The sequence below is a fragment of the Dunckerocampus dactyliophorus genome, chromosome 7, assembly GCF_027744805.1.
Source record: "Dunckerocampus dactyliophorus isolate RoL2022-P2 chromosome 7, RoL_Ddac_1.1, whole genome shotgun sequence".
In the NCBI taxonomy this organism is placed as follows: Eukaryota; Metazoa; Chordata; class Actinopteri; order Syngnathiformes; family Syngnathidae; genus Dunckerocampus; species Dunckerocampus dactyliophorus.
The window spans coordinates 28776972-28802425 of NC_072825.1; the positions used below are offsets into that span (position 1 = coordinate 28776972).

The 25454-nt window shown below is 39.3% G+C and overlaps 2 protein-coding genes across 4 annotated transcripts; both read left to right on the top strand.

The window, feature by feature from the left end:
* Positions 1-381: 381 nt before the first annotated feature.
* On the top strand, positions 382-18146 carry nat14 (N-acetyltransferase 14 (GCN5-related, putative)). 3 transcript variants are annotated; one of them, XM_054781145.1, is made up of 4 exons: positions 382-536; positions 875-996; positions 1130-1435; positions 4214-8505. In XM_054781145.1, the coding sequence occupies exons 2-4, from the start codon at positions 916-918 to the stop codon at positions 4652-4654; spliced, it is 828 nt and encodes a 275-aa protein (XP_054637120.1). In that variant the 5' UTR covers positions 382-536; positions 875-915; the 3' UTR covers positions 4655-8505. The 3 variants fall into 3 exon arrangements, 2 of the variants coding, with proteins under 2 accessions (XP_054637120.1, XP_054637119.1); XR_008571965.1 differs by adding an exon at positions 18007-18146 and having other exon boundaries at positions 422-996; positions 4214-4736; XM_054781144.1 differs by having other exon boundaries at positions 422-996.
* On the top strand, positions 12235-25274 carry aicda (activation-induced cytidine deaminase). The gene is made up of 5 exons (XM_054782129.1): positions 12235-12296; positions 18007-18172; positions 18243-18525; positions 24036-24151; positions 24235-25274. Exons 1-5 carry the CDS (start codon positions 12235-12237, stop codon positions 24283-24285), a joined length of 678 nt encoding a protein of 225 aa, XP_054638104.1. The 3' UTR covers positions 24286-25274.
* The last annotated feature ends 180 nt before the right edge of the window (positions 25275-25454 follow it).

Here is a 25454-nt window from a genome sequence, read left to right on the forward strand (position 1 = left end):
ACAGGATGAGCGGACCAGAAGCTGTTCTGCTCCGGTTGGACCGGACTGCATTTTTTTGTAATTAACGTTAAGTACGGGGAACTATACGGACAGGTATGTTTTGTCGCACGTTAGAAATTTCCTTTATTTTGAAGGCATGACGTTAGCAAGGTACAGGATGTTGCCGAGCAGACCGGAAGCTGTTGTGCTCCGGCAGAACCGGAGAGTTTATTTTAATGAACATTAAAGTACGGGGAAATATAACAAATATATTGGGGGACATATGGTAGTTTTCGGGTAAAAACGAGATCTTTGACAGGTATGTTTTGTCACACGTGTGCCTTACGTTGTTTACGTCGTTACGTCGCGTTTGCCGTTACGTAGTCAAACGGCGTAGGCAGCCATGTTTGCGAAGACAAAACTGCGTAGTTTTTATCAAGAATAGCTGATTTACGACTACACAACTACGGTCATTCAATCAAATGTGCCAACCCACAAGAGAAAATACTTATCTCTGTTACATTTTGTCCTCGTATTTTGGGTTCACGGCGGAGCCGGTAAGTAGAACCGTGGATTCGAGGGGTTTTGAATAGTAATAACGGAAATTTGAGCGACGTCGACTTTCCCTTAAATGGTCACTAGCAACACAGTGCGTTGAAAAAGCACACATGAGAAAAAACACGTGTGGATAAAGGTGCATCAGTAAACAAATGCAATGCTGACAATAATCTGTTTTCATGCATGACTGTGAAATGCATGACTCTTACATAATAACCCCACATCTGCCTTTATTTTTTTTAACCATGCATAAAATGACCTAGCCCACTCAAGGTAAAACCTTGCATACAGTGAATGGTGGTTGACAGCCCAGTGGCCTTGTCACCTTCTTCCGAAGGCTTTTTCTTCAGGTGGCGTCAAACTTAACACCAACTAAAGATGGTTAAGCTGGAGCTGGATCAAGTGGTGATGAGGAGGATGAAGGAGGACGACATTGAGATGATTAAAGCTCTCATTAAGGTTTGTGCAGCAAAGAGGGAGATCGTGGTAGACTCATGGTCTGGGGCTGCATGAGTGCTGCCGGCACTAAGGAGCATGTATTGTCTCTTTAGATTGCGTCACCATGCCTGATGTTCCCATTGCATGTCCGCAGGAGGGCTGCGAGGGCACAGAGAACCGCCTTATTCTGCACATCCTCACTCGCCCGCTATGCCTTTTTGTCCTGGCTGTGTTTTCCTCCGCCCTGCGCTGCCTGGTTCATTCCTTCGTCTTGGCCCTGGCCATCCCCGTCTTCCTGCTCATTATCTACCTGAAAATCACCATGCCACGCTCCACGGGGGTTCTGGGCAGCAGCCGCCCCTCCTGGGACTACGTGGGCAGCAGCTTCCGGGGGACGCATGATGAGATGCTGCAGAATCCTTATGCCCGGATCAGTGGCAAGAAAGCCATCATGAGGAAGGTTGGTTGAATTTATAAAGGTAAACAAGGGACCAAATAGCACCTTTCCCACTGTGGGAAGTTTTCTCATTTACAGTGTTCCCTTTGTTTATCGCAGGTGATAGGTTCCCAAAATAGCTCACAATCAGTGAAATCCGCATAGTAGCCAACTTCATTTTTTTACAATTCTATTTGATTTAAGGCTGTAAAACCCATCACCATACACTTTAGAGACTTTTCTCAGATAAGCATTAACATTTTCTCATATTTCTCTCTTGTTTAAGCACTCAAAAAAGTTCAAGTCTTCGTTTTAATTTTAATTATCAACACAAGAAATCATTCAGTCACTCGTGCATATTTCACTCCTGTGTAGGGGTGGGAACCTCTGGGTTCCTCACGATACGATACGAAACACGATACAAGGCTCACGATAACGATGATCTCACGATATGGCGATACAGCGATTATCGATATATTGGTCAGGAAATCAAGCCACGATAATCTGCGATACTACTATTAAAAGAGAAAAACATATTTTAAAATGAGAAAAAAAAAACATGTTTATTTGGCCCTTTAACACTTAGTGCAGCATTTCTGTAAAGAAATGTCTTTTTAAGACACTTTTATTGCAATATTCCTGAAACAAATGAGTGTCTTTCTAACACAGTCACTATTGTAGTGCAGTAACAAACCTATAGCTTATTTTATAAACAGTGACATCATTTATGTGTAACACTGCTGTAAAGTGCAAATTTACTGCAAGGCATCTACCTGCACATTTTGAGAGAACCAACAAAATTTGATAAATAAGCTTTTGGTGAAATGTTTTCGACTTGATATTGCGTCGTGTGGCTCCAAAGTGCGCATCAAAAAGTGAAACCCGTCATTCTCCAAAACACCGTATGGCTGCAGATCCTTGCAAATATACACAGATATGCCGTGAGTGATCAACTTTGACCAGCTTTTTGGCTTACTAGCTGTGGGTGATGGCGCTGCAAGTGGCTGTGCATATTCGTTGTGTTTCCAGTATACGTAACTTTTGTGAAACAGTTCTTGCATGTAGCAAAGTCCTTCTCCAGCTTTGTTCCACCATCAGTACTGTAAAACCCCAAATGCATCCACATGACTTGTAGGCTGCCGGTGCATCTTTCAACCGTTTTCCGCTCGTGTCCGCCATGTTCTCTCTTGCTGTGTGTTTACTTCGCTGCCGACTTCCGCCGACTTTTCCGGCTCTCCCACGAGGCGGCCCCCTAGCAGACCGCCAAGGGATTGCGCAAAAGGAACTAATAATGAGTGAGGCAGTTTATAGCGAACGTATGTAAATCAAAATTATCGATACTTGGCGGGCGCATATCGATAATCGATCGGGAGATGAAATATCGCGACATATCGCCATATCGAGATATTGTCACACTCCTAGTCCTGTGACCATGCCTTTTCGTCCTGGCGCCGTTCCGCTGTATTGTAGTGTTTTTGTATCCTTGTTAAAACATATCACTGCAGATGAACCAAAGATTCATTTACAAGCTAGCAAGCAAGCTAGCTAGCGATGACACAGGAGACATGGCACAGAGGAGTTTGACTGACAATAGTCTACAGCCAATCAGGACGCAGGAAACAATGGGCGGTGCAGGCAGACGAGCGAGGGAAGAGATAGACACTCAACTTCCCACAATAAAATTCTTCTTAAAGGGCCAGGCTCGGCCTGTAACAGAGTTCAGACACTGTATTAAAAAGAAAAGAAGCACTAAAAAGAATCCGCGAAAGGTGAACCGCGATAGAACAAGGGAACATTGTACCTGGGATTTTTAAAGACCCCTACTACTACTACTACTACTACTACTACTACTACTACTACTACTACTACTACATGAAGTAGTCATTCCAAACTTTACTCGCTCAGCTCACGAGTTTCACTGACTCATGGATACTTGACAAAGACTCGAGGATCACTGACTCACAGGTGCTCAAGAAAGACTCAAGTTTCACTGATTCACAAGTTCTTGACAAAGACTGGAGTGTCAGTGACTCACGGATGCTCGACAAAGACTGGAGGTTCACCAACTCACGGGCTGACAAACACGCGAGTCTCATTGTCTAATGGGTGCTTGTTGAAGACTTGAGTTTCACTGACTCACGGGTGCTCAACAGAGACTCAATTGTCACTGAGTCACGTATACTCACTAAAGATTCAAGTTTCATTGACTCCTGTGTACTCGACAAAGACTCATATTTCACTAACTCACAGGTGCTCAACAGAGACCCGAGTGTCACTGCCTCACGGGTGTTTGGAGTGTCACTGTCTCACAGGTGCTCAAGAAAGACTCACGTTTCAGTGACTCACAGGTGCTTGACAAAGACTCACGTTTCAGTGACTCACACGTGCTTGACAAAGACTCGAGTGTCACTGACTCACAGGTGTGTGCCAAAGGGTCATGTTTCACTGACTCACAGGTACTCGACAAAGAGTTGCGTTTTACTGACTCACACGTGCTTGACGAAGACTGGAGTTTCACTGACTCACGGGTTGACAAAGACGCAAGTTTTATTGTCTCATGGGTGCTCGATGAAGACTTGAGTTTCACTGACTCACTGGTGTTTGGAAAAAACTCGGGTTTCATTGACTCACGTGTGCTCAACAAAACCGCAAGTTTCACCGACTGGTGCAACTTGTTGCACGTGTGCAAGTTTCTGGAAAGGAGTTGCTCATGTAAGTTTCCCACTAATAGAAAGCCATGTTGGGGGAAAAGCGGTTAGTTATTGTTAGTCCTCAAATGTATTTGTTGTTCCTTTTACTTAGCCGAGGCGGAGAACAGTCTCCAAAGACAGCGAGGCATCAGCAGAGAGCATCACCCCAGAGAGGGAGCAGGCTGCAGGGCTGGTCTGGGTGGCAGAGTGCGAAGGCGAAATCTTGGGCTGCCTCTTCCGAGAGAGCGAGAAGCGCCCCGGCATCCGGAGGTTCTGTCGGCTGGTGACGGGCAGCTGGTACCGCAGGGAGGGCCTGGCTAGGCTCTTTGTGCAGAGTTTGGAGCAGAAGGAGAGGGAGGCGGGGGCGCTGCGAGTGTACGCGCACGTCCCGTACCCTTCTAAGGTGGGCGAGGTGTTCTTCAGAAAACTGGGTTATCAGCAGCTTGGGGAGCAGACTGATGAGAATGCTGAGGATGAGGAAGCACAGAGGGAGGCTCCTGAGAGAGGATTTCTGGGATATCCGCTCACAAAAGTCTTCTACAAAGACTTATGATGGCGGAAGCATCCTTCCAGGACTTCCAGGGACGCAAACAGGAGTGACATCAGGATATTTAAGCCTACAGTAGTTATGCACTGTAAGTATTAGTTATATACTTATTTATTCAGTTATGTACTGTAAGTATTATTTATACAGTATACTTATTTATCACCTTCCGAAAAATAGCATTTCTTGCCTTTACCATGAAATACACTCCTCATCAAAACGTTCACAGCAGTTGAAAAATGTCAAGAATGTACATTTTGTACTGTTGGATCTTAAGGAGGTTTGAAGTAGAGCTTCAAAATGCAAAAAGAAGAACTTGGAGTGAGACAAAAAAAAACCAAAAAAGCTCTTCAAAGGCCTTGTCTCGCTAAAGGTTTGGAATTTGCAGCAGAGCACCAAACATGGGACATTGAAAGGTGGAAGAAAGTTTTCTTCTCCCTTGACGGTCCAGATGGCTTCCAACGTTACTGGCATGACGAGGAGATCCCACCTGAGATATTTTCCGTACGGCACAGTGGAGGGACCGCCATCATGACCCTTAAATGGAACAGTGGAGCTTCAGGTTGTGCAGGGGCGTCGAATGGCAGCTAGCAGCTTTATTTCAGTTTTATGCTTACTCCTTAAGATCCGACAGTGCAAGATTTTTCAACTGCTTTGAACATTTTAATTAAGAGTGTATAATCATTTAAAATCCTTACAATTGTTGTGTTTTACATATTCGTGTTACTCCGTATTGCAACTATACTTTTAACTTTCTTCTCTTTAAAAACAACAACAAAAAAACATTTGGAATTCACACTTTAGTCACATTTCTGGGTTTCCACTCAGTCCTGTTACACCAGGGGTGTCCAAAGTGTGTCCCAGGGGCCATGTGCAGCCAACTGGATTGCTTTTGATTGGCCACTGGCACAAGGCACATTGAAGGGATAAAATTTAACCTTAAAAAAAATGGAAAAATAGAGCAAAAAGGCAGACTGTGAAGACAAAAAGCTGAACTGTTGATACTAATAATGAATGTGAAATATACAGTAGAACATTTTCCTTAGCCTTTTTACAAAATAAAAATAAATATCAAAGTCATAATATTACGAGAAGAAAAGTTACAAGAAGAAACTTGGAAGTCGTTGGCAAATTTAACCAACGCAGAAATGGGAAAAAACGACAATAAAAAAAATTTGCACTCTAATTTTTTATGTTTTTTGTTGTAGTTATACAATGAGAAACAAACAAAACAATGAATAAAGTTGCAAGTTTTGGAAAAGTATGTTGTGGAAAAAAATCAAATGTTATGAGAATGAAGTCAAAATTTTGTGGAATAAAGTCAAATTTATATTGAAGTTGAAATAGTCGGAAAATTAAAAAGAAAACCAGCAGAAGTGGGGAAAAAAGTGCTGTAATTTTACGAGAATAAAGCCCAAATGTTAAGAGGAAAAAGTCGTATTCTAACAAGAAAAAAAGTGGCAATTTTGTGAGGATAATCTTGTCATATTATGAGGAAAACTATTGTTATTTTAGTAGCCTGGAGTTGGAACATCTTTTCAAAATGGGTTACTTTTTCAAAGTCATAACATTATGAGAAATTTGGGTTGGGGGAAAAGTTATAATATGGGAATAAAAAGAACATTTACGAAGAATATTAATATATACTGTAAGAAAGTTGAAATAGTTGGAAAATAAAAAAAAAAAATTTAAAAAAAGGAGGGCAAAGAATGAAGTTGATATTAATCATCTGTTTTTATGCCAAAGCTGAGATGCACTTTTTTCTTGAAATAAATGTAACTTGTTAGCATATCTTATACTAAGTAGCAAAATGGCATTTTTCACTATCTGGCCCTCGCTGGAGGGAATAAAGTCATAATATTAAGAATAATATCAAAAAGAAAATTTACAAGAAAACTGAAATAGTTGGATTTTTTTTGTTTTTTTCATTTTTACAAGAATAAAGACAAAATCTTAAGAGGAAAAAAGTCGTTTTCAAACAGGAAAAGAGTTGCATAACAAATTAAAAAGTCATAAGGTGAAAAATATGGGAATAAAGTCTTAATATCACGAGAGGAAAATTTACAAGAAGGTTGAAATTTTCTTTTTTTTAAATGTAAAAATGCCACAGCAGAAATGGGGGAAAAAACAGCTGTAATTTAAGAACAAAGTTAAAATATTAAGAAAAATAAAAAATGGAATTCTAACAAGAAATGTTTTGCAATTTTACGAGAATAAACTTCTGTTTATGGGGGAAAAATAGCGTCATTTTAGTAGGATAGAGTTGAAATATTAAAGAGAAATGATTTTGGGTTTTTTTAAGTCCAAATATGATGAGAAACAAACAAAACAAAATTAAGTTTTGTTTTTGAAAAATTATGTTGGGGAAAAATGTTATAATATTACGGGAGTGAAGTCATAATGTTGATGAAAATTCATAAAGATTAAGAAGAGAGTTGAAATATTTGGAAAAGAAAAAGAAAAAAACAGCAAAAATGTGAAAAAAAGAGTGAAGTTGATACGAATAAAATGTTTTTTCACCTGCAGTATATGACAAAGCTGAGATGAAATAAATATGACTTCTCAGCATATCTACTGTTCATGTGTTGCTGTACAGAATAAAAATTGGCAACATTGCATCCTTTCATTTTTCACTATGTGACCCCCGCTGGAGGAAAGAGTTTGGACACCCCTGCTTTAAAGAAAGGTGTGGAATGAATTTAGGATTTGTACAAAACGTGTTTCCTAAATAGGTACTGTGTGTGTGTGTGGTTGGTTTGCAAGATATTTGAGCCAAGTAAAAGGTGTTATGTGAGAGCATACTGTACAGTATACGGTATACAGTATGACTGTATGTATAGGAAGTGTTTTGTGGTTGATGTGAATGTGCAGAATCGGTTTCATTTGTTTGAGCTGCTCTCTTAAACCACAGCTTACCTGCACGCACCCGTCAGCTACAGTACTTCCAAAAGTGCTATACAGTACTGTACTCTACATCTTATGTACTGCATGTACTCTATATCAATATTTGTATTGATGGATGGATGGATGGTGGAGCTACAACTGGACACACCATCAACTCCAATGCAAAACGCTTACGGTTGGGAAATAATTCCAATTCAAATATTCCACAAGAGAGAAATAGGCCTTTTAGTGTACATAGAAAAGTTTTACAGAGTTCAGCTCATGAAAGATGGGAGCAAAAACAGAAGTGCACCTAAAAACACCACTTTTGTGTGTGTGTGTGCGTGTGTGTGTGTGCGTGTGTGTCACTCCCATTCAAAGCTGCTTCAACTCAAAGACCAGCCAGGGTGTGGATCATTTTGGCCTCATCTCAGGGGTGTCCAAAGTGCCTTTTTTTAAAAATAGGTCCACTTCACAGTCTAAAAATATCATTTAACAAGAAAACTTAAATACATTTTTAAAAAGTCGTATTCTAAAGTAAAAAAGTCGCAGTTTTACAAGAATAACGTCATAACATTATGAGGAAAAATAATGTCATTTCAGTAACATACAAAAAATATATATTTTTATTTATTTTATTTTTCTCCCTAGAAATATATATAATAAAGTCAGAATCATGAAAAGAAAATTTACAAGAAGAATGTTGAAGTAATTGGAAAAAAAAAAACGACTGTAATTTTATGAGCAAAACCGTAAAAATCAGCAGTAAGTTGACAAGAATAAAGTCAAAATATTAAGAGAAAAAAAATCTTAAGAGAATAAAATCCTAATATGAGGAAAAACTAACATTAGATGAGTAGCATGAAGTTGAAATCATTTTTATAAGTTGAGAAACAAAACAAATAAAGTTGTCATTTTTGGAAAACGAGTTTAGAATATTGGGATAAGGTGAAAATATTTAGGGAATAAAGTCATAATTACACAAAAAAACAACAGCAAAATGGGAAAATAGAGCTGTAATTTTACTAAAATAATATTATGAGGGCATTTTAGTGGCACAAGTCTGAAATATTAAAGATTTTTTGTAAAAGAGATGTTATGATGAGAAACAAACAAAACAAAGTTGCCATTTTTAGAAAATGAGGTTGCAGGAAAAAGTTCTAATGTTATGAAACTAAAGTCAAAATATTATGGCAATAAAGTCATCACTTCTTACAAGAAGAAAGTTGAGATAATTGGAGAATTAAAAAATAAACAGCTTTTGATATTATGGCAATAAGTTCAATAATGAGAGAAAAAAGTCATTCTCGCGAGGGCAAAAGTGACAATTTTACGAGAATACACTCGTAACATGAGGAAAAATAATGTCATTTATGAGCATAGAGTTGAAATATTAAAGAGAAAAAAAAGTTATTTTTGTAGTTATACTGAGAAACAAAAAGTCATAAGTTTTCATTTTTGAATAATTAGGTTGGAGAAAAATGTATACTATTATGGGAACAAAGTCATAATATGGAAGAAAATGTGCTGAGATTTAAGAAAAAGTAGAAATATTTGAAAAAAATTGTAAAAATTAGCAAAAATGGAAAAATCAGCAATTTCACGAGAAAAAAGTAAAAAAGTTTTCTTGCTATATCAAGAAAAAAGTCGCAATTTTATGAGAATAAACTAATATTATGAGGAAAAATAATGTCATTTTAGTAGCATAGTGTTGAAATATTAGAGAAAAATATGTAATTTTTTAAAAGTCTAAAAAGTTTTCATTTTTGGAAAATGATGTTGGGAAAAAGTTACAATAACGGGAATAAAGTTATTATATTAAAGAAAATATACTGAGATTTTTTTTTAAATTGAAATATTTGAAAAATAAAAACAACAGCATCAATTGAAAAATCTGCAATTTTACAAGAACAAAGTCAAAATATTAAATGAAAATGGAACAATTTTACAAGAATAAACTTGTAATATGATGAAAAAGAGTGTCATTGAAGTAGCATAGAGTTGAAATATTTAAGAAAAAATATGTCATTTGTTAAAAGTTATACTATTATGAGGAACAAAACTCATTTCTGGAAAATTAGGTTGGGGCAAACAAGTTATACTATGGGAATAAAGTAATACTATTAAAGAAAATATACTGAGATTTTTTTTTTAATTGAAATATTTGAAAAATAAAAACAACAGCATCAATTGAAAAATCTGCAATTTTACAAGAATAGAGTCAAAATATTAACTCATTCAATCCCAGCCATTTTTCAAAAGACAACCCCTTTTGACTGATTTTTCAAGGCACACAGAACATTGTGTTCTCTGGCTGTGAAACATGGAACCTACCAAAAGAAACATTAGACTCCTGTCTTTCATCAGAAAAAAAAAAGTTTTTTTCTACCTTTTTCATTCTTTAGTAATCAGTAGTAGAACATCGGCAGGTTTCAGGAAAATATCAGCTCCCAACTAAAACAGGAAGAAAACCAGCTTTTTGTCAAAAGATACATTCCAAGCATAACTTTCACTTTGACACAAATATTTTTTGCTTTTGTGACAACTCAAATATCTAAACAACTCTACCAGAACATAAACAACACAAAAAGGGTTGTTTTTTTTTGACAAATATAACACCATCAACTGGTTACAATTTTCACATTCTGCACGCTACACTCCTCCAGCTCTCTCACTTCCTCCTTCCTGTCAGGTGTGATTCTTCCACTCGCATGACCCCTGCAGAGCTCTTATCAAATTCACTTCTGCCACCGTGTGGCCGTTTTTATGGCTTAAAATTGTTCTGAAGTGAAATGCATTAGCGGGGACGTGCGTCATGACCTCTTTTTGCCTCTTAAAAGGCGGACAGTATGAATACGTGGTTGGGATCGGGTGTTGGGGGTTTATAAACACGTATAGCTACGTCTTTGGTATTGAATGAGCTAAGGGAAAAAAGTTGCAGTGTAACAAGAAAAAAGTCAAAATGATGTCATTTTAGTGGCATAGAGTTAAAAGTCATTTTTTAAAAGTGGTAACATTATGAGAAAAACAAAACCAAATGTTGGAGAAAAATCCATAATCATATGAGAATAAAGTCCAAATATTGAAGAAGGGGTCTTTCCCAAGCTGCTACCACACAAAGTTGGAAGGGGCGGAGCTACAGCCTGACTGATTCACGAAGAGCAGCGTCTAAATACTTTTGTCCACGCTTGTGGAGCCAGGGTGGCACATCAGCACCGACTCCCTGCGCCAACCCTGCGCCGCTTTCCAGCTGTCCGCAAGCAAAGCGTGAGCTGTGCCAGACCTCATAGGACTGGCACGTCCCACCTCGCCCTGCCATCATCCGGGGTTTCCCGAGCTGTCAAATCTGGCCCGGCACGCACGTCTGCTAGACTGGACGTCCCGGCCACAGCCCCGGAGAGGCACGGTCCCTCCTCGCCAAGGGTGTGTGCTCGTTTTGTCTTCTTCTCTGCTTTCTTTTACCTCCCCTCACCCTCTCATGCACTCTGCGGTTTGGGGAATTCACCGTTTCTTTCCCAGGGTACTGTGTGTGTGTGTGTGTGTGTGTGTGTGTGTGTGTGTGTGTGTGTGTGTGTGCATGTGGAAGAAATGAATGTCTGATTCATGTCTTCACACTGCATTAGCAGACACTGCACTAATTCCTCATTTCCGCACCTTTCATCTGGCCTACGTAAGGCGCTGACCACGCTCCACCCAGCTCATTTGGACGTCGCACATGATCAACCGAGTGCAGTGCTAACAACTCCCGCCCGCGCGCGCGACCGCAGCGGCAAACACGCTTTCTTTCCAGCGTGTGAACTCACATCTGTTTCCTGACGGCATTAATAGCAGCCAGCTAGCTAGCAGGTGTCTCCTTGGCAGCCATGCAGAAATGTCAGCTTATGATGATGACCAGAAGCACAGTGCGGCGTTACGAGCTTGCAACGGCGGGACTCGGCCACGTTAGCGTTGTACAAACATCCTGCACCGCACTGCGGTCTGGAATGCGACGATGTTGTACGCTCACAATGTTATCATCATCATCATCATTAAATATGTTCTATATTGTTTCTAATGATACGATGTTCGTTACTTTGAAGCCTGACGTTAAATTGGTAATAATTGCATTTGCATGTGTCCCAAACCGCCATTTTGGTCGGAGCCCGTCAGAAGGGGGCGTTTCCCGAGTGACGTCGGCGCAGTGGAACACCAGAAGTAACCAAAATGAGGGAAGATGTTTACAGTGATTATAGCCAAGATTCCAGCGACGTGTCTTTGGTTTTCGAGGAGGAAGAAACATCTGGAGATGAAAAGGAGAACCTGGAATGAAGTCATATTTATTGGAACCACCGACGATGGGACATAGGCTGATCAGGAGAGCGAGCTCTGTCCTGGACGGTCCTCTGGACTCCGTGGAGGAAGTGGGGGAGAGAAGGATGTTGGCTAAGCTGACATCCATCATGGACAACACCTCTTACCCACTACATGACACTGTTGTTTCCCTGGGCAGCTCCTTCAGCAGTAGACTGTTACACCCACGGTGTAAGAAGGAGAGGTTCCGCAGGTCCTTCATACCGACCGCTATCAGGCTCTATAACACCTGCACCACCTGAACCATGTTGTAGTGCTTTACTTTACTGTTCTCTTTACTTGTCTTGCTTGCTGCTGTAACAAGTAAATTTCCCCGCTGTGGGATCAATAAAGTACATACAATACAATACAAAACAATGTCTGATGCTCAGGTGACAAAGCCTGGAAATGGAGATTGGTCGGCTTCAGACATAAAACGGTAAGTGTAATTTACCTTGGAGTTGCTTATCTTCAATTATTAGAGTTAAGGGCTCTTTGCAGCCTTTTTTGATTGTGTTCGTTGGTCGGCCTTCCGTTCTGCCTCCACCGTCATACGTTGAGGGTGAAAGTAAGTTTATAACATGTACAGTAATGCCCTGAATGCTTGTTGCTATGGTGACATCATGTTTACCATACTATATCATAATATACAGTATATGGAAATAAGACTTGACTTGCTGTGTTCTCTGGCAATTTTGATGCCTTTCTCCTCCTTTGGTCCTGTTGCTAGCATCCAAAATGCGTTTATACCGTACTTGTAAAGGTTCTTCATAGCAGTCTTCAGTGAAATGAACGCGAGGCGGCGCTCCATATCACATACACCGAAATTAGCACTTGCTTCGTTCTCCAGACAAGCTCTACTCAGGGCTGCTCACAGCATGCGTCAGCTTACAATGCACCGTTCTCGTCCACGGCGGGTAGCTCAGTCCCCACTCTCTGTGCGGTTCTCCTGGCATTCACAGCTGCACACGGGGCTGCTCACAGCATGTGTCCGCTTAAAGCACTCTCCTCAGCGGTTGGCTATCGTACTTGCTTCGTTCATTGTAGTCTTAAACCATCATCTTTTGGAAAAGAAAACTAACTTACAGCATCACTCGGACACTGTGAACAGCAAGCGGCAGAAAAACATACTGAACCAAGTCGACTAGCTAGCATTTGTTTACAGTCCTGCTCCTTCCTGCTCCGTTACTTGGGAAAAGCCCCCTTCTGACGACCTCCGACCAAAATGCGTGAGACATACAAAAATACAATTTTTACTCATTTAATGCTCACTTTCCAAAAAACAAGCACCATAGAACAGAATTACAAACAATACAGAACATATTTAAGAAAGCTGAACAATCATGTCAGTGACCCTTTAAGTTGTATTTTATCTGACAACTGCAAGTTCAAAACATAACGCTGAAATACACTCATGTCCACTTTTTAATGCACGGGTGTCCAAACCTTTTTCCCTCCAGCAAAGGCCACATAGTAAAAAATGAAAGTTTGATATTTTGTAATTTTATCACTGTTGTAAAGTAGTGGGGTTGCCGTTTGCGACATGTATTTTCTCACAGGCAATTTGTACTGTCTGTCAAACATTTGGAGCATTTCTCAAAGAGCAGCGTATCTTTGCGGTGTAGCAGAGTACACTTGACATGCGTACACACACAGGCATGGAATAACCCATGCTTGTATTGTCACGCCCCTTTAAAGCCACTTCCAAAAAGCTTTCTGTCCAACCAGAAGCTGCCTGCGATGGATGCAGCTTCTTTTCCTTCATATTTTGACTTGATTCTCATAAAACTACACCTGTTTTTTCCAGTTTTTAATTTTCTTCCTGTCGTATTATGGCTTTGTTTCCGTAATATTTGTACTTTATTCCCAATATATTATCATTTTTCCCCAACCTCATTTTCCAGAAATTCCAACTTTGATTTGGAAAGCTTAAATAGTTCGGAAAAAAAGTAGCAGAGATAAATAAATAAAAAAAACAGCTGTAATTTTACGAGAATAAAGTCAAAATATGAAGAGGAAAAAAGTTGTATTCCAGCAAGACATGAGGAGCAGCTTTCTGGGAATAAACTAGTAATATTATGAGGAAAAATAATGTTGTTTTAGTTGCATAAAGTTGAAATATTAAAAAAAAAAAAAAAGTGCTTTTTTTTAAAAAGTTGTTGTAAATTTTTCACTTGTAATATTTCTCATACTATTAGGATTTTTTTTAAGGCAGATTTTTTTTGTACTTTTTTGTATTAGAATACGACTTTTTTCTCTTAATATTTAATATATTCATATTAATATCAATATTATAAAAATGTATTTTCTTCATTTTGTTTTGTTTGTTTCTCATATTCCAAATCCAAATATTTCTACTTTCTTCTCAAATAATCTTTGTAAATTGTCCTCAATATTCTAACTTTATTTCCATACTATTTTTTCCCCAAACTACTTTTCCTTTGATTTGTTTTGTCTGATTCCCATCATATTACAACTTTAAAAAAAAAACAGCTTTTTTTCTTTAATATTTCAACTCTATGCTTCTGAAATTGACATTATTTTTCCACATAAGATTACTTGGTAGTCCCGAAAATTGCGCCTTTTTTCTTGTAAGGATACAACTTTTTTTCTCTTAATGTTTAGAATTTATTCTGGTAAAATGACTGCTGTTTTTTTCATTTCTGCGATGTTTTTTTCAAAGTGTTTCAACTTTCCTATTGTAAATGTGTAAAAATGACAACTTTGATTTGTTTTGTTTCTCACACCACTAGGACTTTTTTTAAGCAGATTTTTTTCTTTTTTCTTGTTAGAATACGACTTTTTTCTCTTCATAGTTTGACTTTATACTTGTCAAATTTATTTTTTAAATTTTGTTTTGTTTGTTTTTCATAATACAATTAAAAAAAACGCTATAATATTAACTTGATTTGTTTCTCATATTACAATTTTAAAAATACATATTTTTTTTAATATTTCAACTATATGCTTCTAAAAAAGACATTATTTTTTCTCATAATATTACTAGTTTATTCTTGAAAAATTTTGCTTTTTTTCTCTTTATATTTTAACTTAATTTTTGTCAAAATTACACCTGTTGTAATATTAGGACTTTATTCCTACAGTATTTTGGATTTGTATGCTGTAACTATGAACATATTCCATTTATTAAATTGAATCCTACATCCAATTAACTGCTACAATTGAAGGATTACTGTACTAAGGTGAAGAAAGTGAAAAAAAAAAAAAAAAATTGCAAATAGAAATAATTTTGGTCATCCTAACCGGCCTAAAATAGGAAAGGTTGAGTCTGATTTCATTTGAGATAATGAGAAAAAACTGCTTATTGTTTGAGCCGCACATGCGTACACACACAGGCACGGAATAACCCATGTTTGTATTGTCACGCCCCTTTAAAGCCACTTTCAAAAATCTTTCTGTCCAACCAGAAGCTGCCTGTGATGGATGCAGGATGTTTATGATGAGATGGCGCTTCTCGGTTCCCCGCCGCTTCAACACACACATGCACACACACACACACACGCGCGTGCACACACACTTTCGCTCTTTGTCATTCACCTTCATTCCGTCCACACGCCCTGCGACTGACGCATCTTTCCAAATGATTACAAAACTAGACAGGTGAGCGAAACCAATGCATTTATTTCCAGTGCAGGCGTCCCGGCTTTGCATTTGACGCATTTCTCGTTAACACGCGTGGTTTTCATGTCATGTAAGATCTGCTCTACTCCGTTGATCCCCAGAGACGACGTTGTTGGTAACTATTGTGTGTGGAGGTTTCAGTCTTAATCAGTGATCAACAGCAAAACCAGTGAAAGCGAGAGCGACTGCAGGCGACGCTGCCTTCTCGCTGTCCATCGCTCGCTTTCGCTTAACCGCAACTCTCCAATGTGCAGTACAGTATGTTTTGTTATATGGCTTGTGATCATCATGCTGCTTATGTTCTTTTACAAAAATACACGATGCAACAGTGCACACATGAAGATGATGCAGAAGTCTATGATTATCGTCAGCATTTCCACTGTTGGCATTTCTAAGCTTGCTAATAATTCTATGACATGTGCTGAAAAATGAAAGCATGCAACTTGGGTATTTTGCAAATGTGCAAAGAAGTTACATAGAGTTCAAGAAAAAGTGCATCCAAGCTTCCACATGGAGAGTAGGTGAAAGCACACCTTTATTACTATCAGCTTCACTCTGTGCTCTTTTTTACACATTTCCCCCCCAAATATTTCAACTGAAATAATCTTGGTAAATGTTCTTCTTGTGATACTCTGTTTTTATTCCAGGATTTTTTCAGCCAACCTCATTTTCCAAAAATGACAACTTCATTTTTGTTTTGTTTGTTTCTCACAATATTCCGACTTTTTTTTTTAAATGACCCCTTTTTTCTTGAATATTTCAACTCTATGCTACTAAAATGATTATTTTTCCTCGTGATATTACAAGTTTATTCTTTTTTCCTCGTTAGAGTACAACTATTTCCTCTTATTATCTTTTTTCATAAAATTACAGCTGCTTTTTTTACATTTTCCAATTACTGTATTTCAACTTTATTCTTCTAAATTTTCTTCATGTAATTATGACTTTATTCCAATAATACTTTCATTAAACATTACAATTTTGTTTTGTTTTTCATAAAATTACGACTTAAAAAAAAACATCTTTTTTCTTTAATATTTTAACATAAATATGACTTATAAATAACATATTTTGTCTTTAATATTTAATTCCATGAAATACGTATTTGGCGTTTGTTTCTCGTACTATTACAACTTTTAAAAAATGATGTATTTTTGCTGCTAAAATGACATTATTTTTCTTCTTAATATTACCAATTTATTCTCGTAAAAGTACAGCTACTTATTTTTTGTTTTCCAATTATTTCAACTTTCTTCTTCTAAATTTGGTTTTGGTAATATTATGGCTTCATTCCCATCATATTAGAACTTGTTAAACTGTTTCGCTTGATATTTTGACTTTATTCTTGTAAAATTCCAACTGTTTTTTTTTTATTTCTATCGTCGTTGGCCGTTTTTTTTTAATTTTCAACTATTTCAGCTTTCTTCTTGTAAATGTTTCGCAATTATGACTTTATTATTTATTAACTTTCATTAAAAAATGAAAACAAAGTATTTTTCCTTTAATATTTCAACTCTATGCTACTAAAATATCATTATTTTTCCTCATTTATTCTCGTCAAATTGAAACTTTTTTTCTCATTAGCATATGATTTTTTTTCTTTTCCTATATTAAGTTTATTCTTGTAAAATTGCAGCTCTTTTTTCCATTTCTGTGAATGTTTTTTTTCCCCCTCAACTATTTCAACTTTCTTCTTGTAAATTTTTGTTTCGTAATATTATGGCTTTATTCCCATAACATTAAAACTTGTTAGACTATGACTTTTTTTTTCTTTAATTTATTATTTAATTTAATTTATTATTTTTATTTTACATTTTGTAAAATTTGAGCTGTTTTTTTATTTCTATTGTTGTTGGTTCCAACTATTTCAACTTTCGTCTTGTAACTTTTTGTTTCGTAATTATGACTTTATTATGTATAAAAAAATTAATTATATAAAATTGAAACATATATATTGTTCTTTTTTCTTTATTATCTGAAATCCATGGTACTAAGATGACTTTTTTTTCCCTCATAATTTTACAAGTTTATTCTTGTAAAATTGCGACTTATTTTCTCATTACAATATCATTATTTTCTCTTCATATTTTAAGTTTATTCTTGTAAAATTACATCTGTTTTGTTCCCTTTCTTATGTTTTTTTCTTCTATTTCAACTTTCTTCCAGTAAATTTTCTTTTTCTTTTCCAAAAAGTACAACTTCTTCAATTTTTTGTTGGTTTCTCATATTATTATGAATTATAAAATTATAAAAAAAAATGTACTTAAAAATTCCTGAATATTTCAAATCTACGCTACAAAAATTACTTTATTTTTCTTCATAATATTGCAAACTCATTATCATATAATTGTGACTTTTTTCCTTATGGCAATTTTTTTTCCCATTTTGCAGTTGTTTTCAAATTTTCCCAAATGTTCTTTTTGTAAATGTTCTTCTCGTAATTATGACTTTATTCCCATAATATTTTGACTTTATTCTCCTGACATTACTTTTTCCTTTGCTTGAAGCGTGCTTTTGCCCCAGAAGAAGTTCCTGTACCACTACAAGAACATGCGCTGGGCAAAGGGTCGCAATGAAACATACCTGTGCTTTGTGGTGAAGAGGCGGGTGGGGCCGGACTCGCTGTCCTTTGACTTTGGACACCTGCGCAATCGTAACGGCTGCCATGTGGAGGTGAGATGGAGGAACCTTGCCAACAGGGAGATGAGAAATACACCTGAAGTACAAGCATTCTTGTGTTTAGCTGCTGTTTCTGCGCTACCTGGGAGCCCTGTGCCCCGGCCTCTGGGGCAGCGGAGTGACAGGCAGGGGGAGGCTCAGCTACTCCATCACTTGGTTCTGCTCCTGGTCTCCCTGCGCCGACTGCTCCATGGCTCTGTCTCGCTTCCTCGGGCAGACGCCCAACCTTCGCCTGAGGATCTTCGTGTCCCGCCTCTACTTCTGTGACATGGAAGACAGCTGCGAGAGAGACGGCCTGCGGTTGCTGAGGAAAGCCGGAGTGCAAATCACAGTCATGACTTACAAAGGTACCATCAAGAAGTATAGTATATACAGTACATACTTCAAGTACAAACTGCATCTCAGCTTTATCATATAGTGTAGGTGAAAAAGCCTTCTATTCATTTCCCTTTTTTCTGACTTTACTGCCATTATATTGACTTTATTCCCATAATATTAGAACTTTGATGTTACGACTTTATTTCCATAATATTACGACTTTATTCCCATATTATAACTTTAATATTCCATTCCATTTTCCTCCACTTATCTGGGTCGAGGGGGCAGCAGTCTTAGTAGGGAAGCCCAGACTTCCCGGTCCCCGACCACCTCCTCCAGCTCCACAGGGAGGACACCAAGGTGTTCCCAGGCCAGCTGTGAGACATAATCCCTCCAGCGTGTCCTAGGTCTTGGTCCAGCCTTGTCCTAGATCCAGCCTTCTCCCGGCTGGGCATGCCCGAAACACCTCACCAGGGAGGCGTCCGGTAGGCATCCGGACTAGATGCCCGAGCCACCTCAGCTTGCTCCTCTCCATATGAAGGAGCAGCAGCTCTACTCTGGGCTCCACCCGGATGACCGAGCTCCTCACCCTATCTCTTAGGGTACCCTACGAAGAAAACTCAGTTCAGCCGCTTGTATCCGCGATCTCGTTCTTTCGTTCACGACCCAAATGTCATGACCATAGGTGAAGGTGGGAACAGATCGAACGGTAAATTGAGAGCTTTGCCTTCCGGCTCAGCTCTCTCTTCACCACGACGGTTCGGTACAGCGACCGCATTACTGCAGACGCTGCGCCAATCCGCCTATCGACCTCACGCGCCAACCTTCCCTCACTCGTGAACAAGACCCCGAGATACTTGAACTCCTCCACCTGGGGCAGGACCTCATTCCCAACCCGGAGGGAGCAATCCACCCTTTTCCGACTGAGAACCATGGCCTCAGATTTGGAGGTGCTGAGTCTCATCCCAGAAACTTCTCACATTCAGATGCAAAACCGTTCCAGTAAACCCTGCAGGTCACAGCCCGATGAGGCCATCAGGACCACATCGTCTGCAAATAGCAGAGATGACATCCTAAGGCCCCCGAACTGGACTCCCTCGACACCTTGGCTGCGGCTAGAAATTCTGTCCATGAAAATTATGAACAGAATCGGTGACAAAGGGCAGCCTTGGCGGAGGCCAACGTTCACCGGAAACAGGCTGGACTTACTGCTGGCAATGCAAACCAGGCTCCTGCTACGGTTGTACAGGGACTGAATGGCACGTAGTAGCGCGCCACCAATCCCGTACTCCCGGAGAACACCCCACAGGACACCGCGAGGGACACGGTCAAATGCCTTTTCCAAGTCCACAAAGCACATGTAGACCGGTTGGGCAAACTATTACCCAAGTACCCTCCAGTACCCTTGCAAGGGTGTAGAGCTGGTCCAGTATTCCGCGACCAGGACAAAAACCACATTGCACCTCCTGTAGCCCAGGTTCGATTAATGGTCGTACCCTTCTCTCCAGCACCCTGAAATACCTGTAGACTTTCCCAGGGAGGCTGAGGAGTGTGATTCCCCTATAGTTGAAAAACAACCTCCAATCACCCTTCTTGAAAAGGGGGACCACCACCCCAGTCTGCCAATCCAGAGGTACTGTTCCCGACTTCCACGCAGTGTTGAAGAGACGTGTCAGCCAAGACAGTCCCTCAACATCCAGAGCCTTGAGGAATTCAGGGCGAAACTCGTCCACCCCCGGAGCTTTGCCACTGGGGAGCGTTTTGACTACCCCGGATACCTCAGCCACGGTGATGGAACTGTCCGCGTTTGTGTCCTCAGCCTCTGCTTCCTTTTATGGAAGGTACAGTATGTCAGTGGGATTGAGAAGGCAGAGTATTCCTTCCACTGCCCAACTATATCCTTAGTCGAGGTCAGCAGGCCCCCCGTCCCCACTGTAAACAGTGTGGACCGGGCACTGCTTCCCCTTTCTGAGGAGCCGGACGGTTTGCCAGAACCTCTTCGAGGCCGACCGAAAGTCGTGTTCCATGGCCTCACCGAACTCCTCCCACACCCGAATTTTTGCCTCGATCACCGCCGAAGCCGCGTGCCGCTTGGCTTGCCGGTATCTATCAGCTGCTTCAGGAGTCCCACAAGCCATCCATGCTCGATAGAACTCCTTCTACCTCCTTCTACCTCTGGTGTCCACCATAGGCTGCTTCAGCAATGGAGGCCCATTCGGACTCAATATCCTCGTCCTCCCCCGGGATGCAGGCGAAGCTCTGCCGGAGGTGAGAGCTGAAGACTCGACAAACAGGAGACTCTGCCAAACGTTCTCGCACACCCTCACTACACGTTTGGGTCTCCCGGGTCTGTCCTGCATCCTCCCCCGCCATCTAATCCAACTCATCACCAGGTGGTGATCAGTTGACAGCTCAGCCCCTCTCTTTACCTGCATGTCCAGAACATGCGGACGCAGGTCTGATGATACGACTACAAAGTCGATCATAGACCTGCGGCCTAGGGTGTCCTGGTGCCATGTGCACTTATGGACATCCTTATGTTCGAACATGGTGTTTGTGATGGACAAACTGTGGTTCGCACAGAAGTCCAACAACATCACACCGCACGGGTTCAGATCGGGGAGGCCGTTCCTCCCAACCACGCCCCTCCAGGTCACAATGTCATTGCCCACATGGGCGTTGAAGTCTCCCAGTAAAACGACGGAGTCACCAGTTGGGGTGCTCTCCAGCACCCCTCTGATGGACTCCAAGAAGGCTGGGTACTCTGAACTGCCGTTCGGCGCATACGCACAAACGACAGTCAGGACCTTTTCCCCAACCCGAAGGCGTAGGGAAAATAACGTAGGAAATAACCCTCTCGTTAACTGGGGATGACTCCAACACAGAGGCACCGGGCCGGGGGGCTATTAATGAGCCCACACCAGCTTGCCGCCTCGCCCCTGCAGCAACTCCAGAGTAGAACAAGGTCCAGCCCCGCTCGAGGAGTTTGGATTTAGAACCCAAACTGTGGGTCGAGGTGAGTCCGACTATATTTAGTCGGAATGTCTCAACCTCTCTCAGAAGTTCGGGCTCCTTCCCCGCCAGAGAAGTGATATTCCATGTCCCAAGAACCAGATTTGGCCACCGAAGACCAGGTTGCCTAGGCGCCCGCCCTCGACCACCACCCAAAGCACAATGCACCGGACCCTTATGCTTGCCCCCGCTGGTGGTGGGTCTACGGAGGAAGATTCTGTGTGGCTTGTTCGGGTTGAGCCTGGCCGGGCCCCACGGGTGAGAGCCCGACCACCAGGTACTCGCCTGCGATCCCCTCCCCCAGGCCTGGCTCCAGGGTGAGGCCCCGGTATTCCACGTTCGGGCGAGGTGCGGTCTCTCCTCGTGTGTTTGTTCATAAAGGTCTTCTGAATCACTCTCGGTCTTGGTCTGGCCCGTCACCCAGGACCTGTTTGCCTTGGGACACCCTACCATACTGTAGCTCTTAGGATCACTCGGTAAGGTGGTGATTCACGGAGGGACTTTAATATTATGACTTTATTTCCGTAATACACTAAGTCCCCAACTAACGAACACAGTTGGTTCCAGACAACCGTTCTTAAGTCAAATCGTTCTTAAGTCGAAACAAAATTAATATTACCAATGATATAGGTACTACAGTACATGTACGTGTATACATATACAATATATGCGTATGTATGTAAATATGAGTTTGGATGCAGTAGTAATATTAAACGAGGATAATTAATGAAAAAACAATAATAAAAATGATATAATAATACGTAATGATAAATGTTATTTACCTTTGGAGAGGTGTGGTCGAGCATAGGAGCAAGGAGGAGGAGGAGTTATTGAAAAAAAGGACAAATGGTTGTCTAGACTCTGTTCTGTGGGTGGTGTAGAATTAAGCAGGCCTATTAACTCTTCATAATCTTTAATCACACGCTTTGTCCCGGTTGTATCACAAAGCTAAAACCTAGCTTTTTATTTACCGGAAGCTCCCCAGTCTGTTGGTCCCATTAGCAGTGTCACAGTGCCCTCTACTGGTCAAGCATATACAGTAGCAGTATAAATGAAAGCCTAAAAGCCTAAGCACTACAAGGCAAAATAAAATAAAACATAAACCAGTCGGCGAGTGTTCGCTCGTCGGGTGTTCGTAAGTTGGGGACCTAGTGTATTACGACTTTATTCCCATAATATTAGAACCTTAATGTTACGACTTTATTTCCATAATATTATGACTTTATTCCCATAATATTATGACCTTATTATTACGGCTTTATTCCCATATTAGAACTTTAATATTACGACTTTATTTCCACAATATTTTGACTTTATTCCCATAATATTATAACTTTAATTTATTACTTTGTTTCCATATTTTGACTTTATACCCATAATATTATAACTTTAATATTATGACTTTATTTCCATAATATTTAGACTTTATTCCCATATTATAACTTTTCCCCAAAGTCATTTATTTTGTTTTGTTTTGTTTCTCATAATATGACAATTTTTTTATTAATACATATTTTTTCTTTAATATTCCAGCTATAAGTTACTAAAATGGCATTATTTTTCCTCATAATATTACAAGTTTATTATCAGAAAATTGCATTTTTTTTCTCATTCAACTTTTTTTGCCTCATATTTTGATCTTATTCTCGTTTCTTTTTCCATTTCTGCTGTTTTTTCAAACTATTTCAACTTTCTTCTTGTAATATTACAACTTTATTCTCAGAATTTTATGACTTTTTTCCCCATTTTTATGCGTTTTTTAAAATTTCCAAGTATTTTGACTTTTTTCTTAAATAATGTTTGTAAATCTTCTTCAAAATGATTACTTTATTCCGATGATATTATACCTTTTCCCCCAATCTAACTTTCCAAAAATTCCAAGTTTGTTTTGTTTGTGTCTCATAATATTACAACTTAAAAAAATATTTTTTCTGTAATATTTTATCTATGCTACTAAAAAAGACATTATTTTTCCTCATGCTATTATGAGTTTATTCTGGTAAAACCGCGCCTTTTTTCTTGTTAGAATATGACTCTTTTCTCTTATTTTACTTTAAAATATAAATAAATATTTCAATCATATTTATAAATTATTATTATTATAATAAATAATATCAAATAAATAAATATTTTGACTTAATGCTCATAAAATTACACCTGTTTTTTCCATTTCTGCTGTGTTTTTCCAACTGTTTCTACTTTTTTCTTGTACATTTTCTTTCCATAATAATATTATGATTTCATTCCCATAATATTTGGACTTTTTCCCCAACCTAATTTTCCAAAAATTCCAACTTGATTTTGTTTTCTTTGTTTCTCATAATATTCACATATTTTTCTTTAAATAACATATATATTTTTGAATATTTCAATGGCAGATTCATCCCTATTTTTAAGTAACATTCTTAAAAGTGTAAATAGAGGTGAACACCACAAACATGTTTTAGGAAAATTGCATAACTTGAGGTGCGTTGGACTGCACAGGTGTGAGTGTACACAAACCAAATTTGATTGAAATTCTTCTTAGACTTCTTCTACTGCTGGCAAACCTTTGTTGATCGTAAGCAAAGCAGCTTCAAGGCCTGGGAGAGCCTGCAGCAAAACTCTGTCAGACTGTCCCGGAAACTCAATCGCATCCTGCAGGTACACCAGCACTCTGATCTGTTTCCCTGAAATGACATTTCAATATTAATAATAATAATCATAATAATGTCCTTTTTCCCCAGCCTTGTGAGACTGAAGATTTAAGAGACGCTTTCAAGCTGCTTGGACTTTGAATTCCTGACATGTTTGGCTTCATCACTACAGCTGCTGACCTGAGACAGAAGAAAAATGCGTTTGTGATCGCAAGGCTTGCAAAATATCCGGCTTTCTTCACTTTGGCTAACAATTACCGTATTTTCCAGACTATAAGTCACACTTTTTTTTCACGGTTTGGCAGGTCCTGCTACTTGTACTCCGGAACGACATATATGTTTTATTTCACTTGATAGCCACGAGAGGGCACTCTAGGCTTGTGCGCCAGTACAGTGTTCCCTCGCTACATCACGGACTTCCTGTTTTGCTGATTTTTTTTAAGTGATATTAAAGTGACACCATCTGTAGTCTCATTAGGAGCATGCCCCGACGTTGTCAGGCATGCGTACAAGCACGTGGGGGCCACACAAACTACTGAGAATCATTTTGAGTTGCTACAATGACATTTTAGCAAAATGGACCAGTCTGCTGCATCATTCTTTCACTTTCATTTTTGGGGTGTCTTTGATTTCTCCCCTCTATAGGGTGACCATTTTCATTTCTATCAAATTGTGTGGCATCATTTTGTTACTAATACCATCCATCCATCCATTGATATTCAAGATCATTTTTCCCCCAGTTTAGATCTGATGTGTTTTCAAAGTGTTCCTCTAATTTTTTCTGCCATTTATCTTTCTTTCAATAAAATACAGTAAAAATGGGCATATTTCAGACATGGTAATGGTAATTGTTGAATTTATTTTGAGCATGCATACAAGTTACATTGGAATACATCACATAGTACAATTCACAGTTCTACATGTCCAAAAAGGAGAAGGAAGAAGCAAAGTTGATTTAATCCTATCCCCCCCCCCAATCCGTTTCACATCAATTGCAACACATTTGTTCACTTCCTGCATACCAAATATACTCTTTGCTAGTTTAAAACACCTAGGGAAATGATAAGGTCATATGATAAGGTAATATAAGGTAACATAGTGTGACATGGTGATTAATCATGATTAATTAATTTTTCTTTAATATTAAAGGTTTATTTTTTATTAAAGGATCTGCTTCTATGAAAGCGGCAGTCATAATTGAGCAGTGCACTTTAGGTTTTTCCTCAGGAAACTCTTGTGTTTAGCCCATCGTTCGCATCGCTCTCCCGTTTTGTCTCCTGTAAATTTCCTGTATTTTGACTTTCATCAAA

Bases quoted from the DNA above. Each gene is read 5' to 3' on its own strand.
- nat14 (XM_054781145.1), top strand. From the start codon at position 916: ATGGTTAAGCTGGAGCTGGATCAAGTGGTGATGAGGAGGATGAAGGAG. The intron at 997-1,129 runs GTTTGTGCAGCA...GCATGTCCGCAG, and splicing joins TGATTAAAGCTCTCATTAAG to GAGGGCTGCGAGGGCACAGA. The intron at 1,436-4,213 runs GTTGGTTGAATT...CCTTTTACTTAG, and splicing joins AGAAAGCCATCATGAGGAAG to CCGAGGCGGAGAACAGTCTC.
- aicda (XM_054782129.1), top strand. From the start codon at position 12,235: ATGTCTGATGCTCAGGTGACAAAGCCTGGAAATGGAGATTGGTCGGCT. The intron at 18,526-24,035 runs GTACCATCAAGA...AATTCTTCTTAG, and splicing joins CACAGTCATGACTTACAAAG to ACTTCTTCTACTGCTGGCAA. The intron at 24,152-24,234 runs GTACACCAGCAC...CTTTTTCCCCAG, and splicing joins AACTCAATCGCATCCTGCAG to CCTTGTGAGACTGAAGATTT.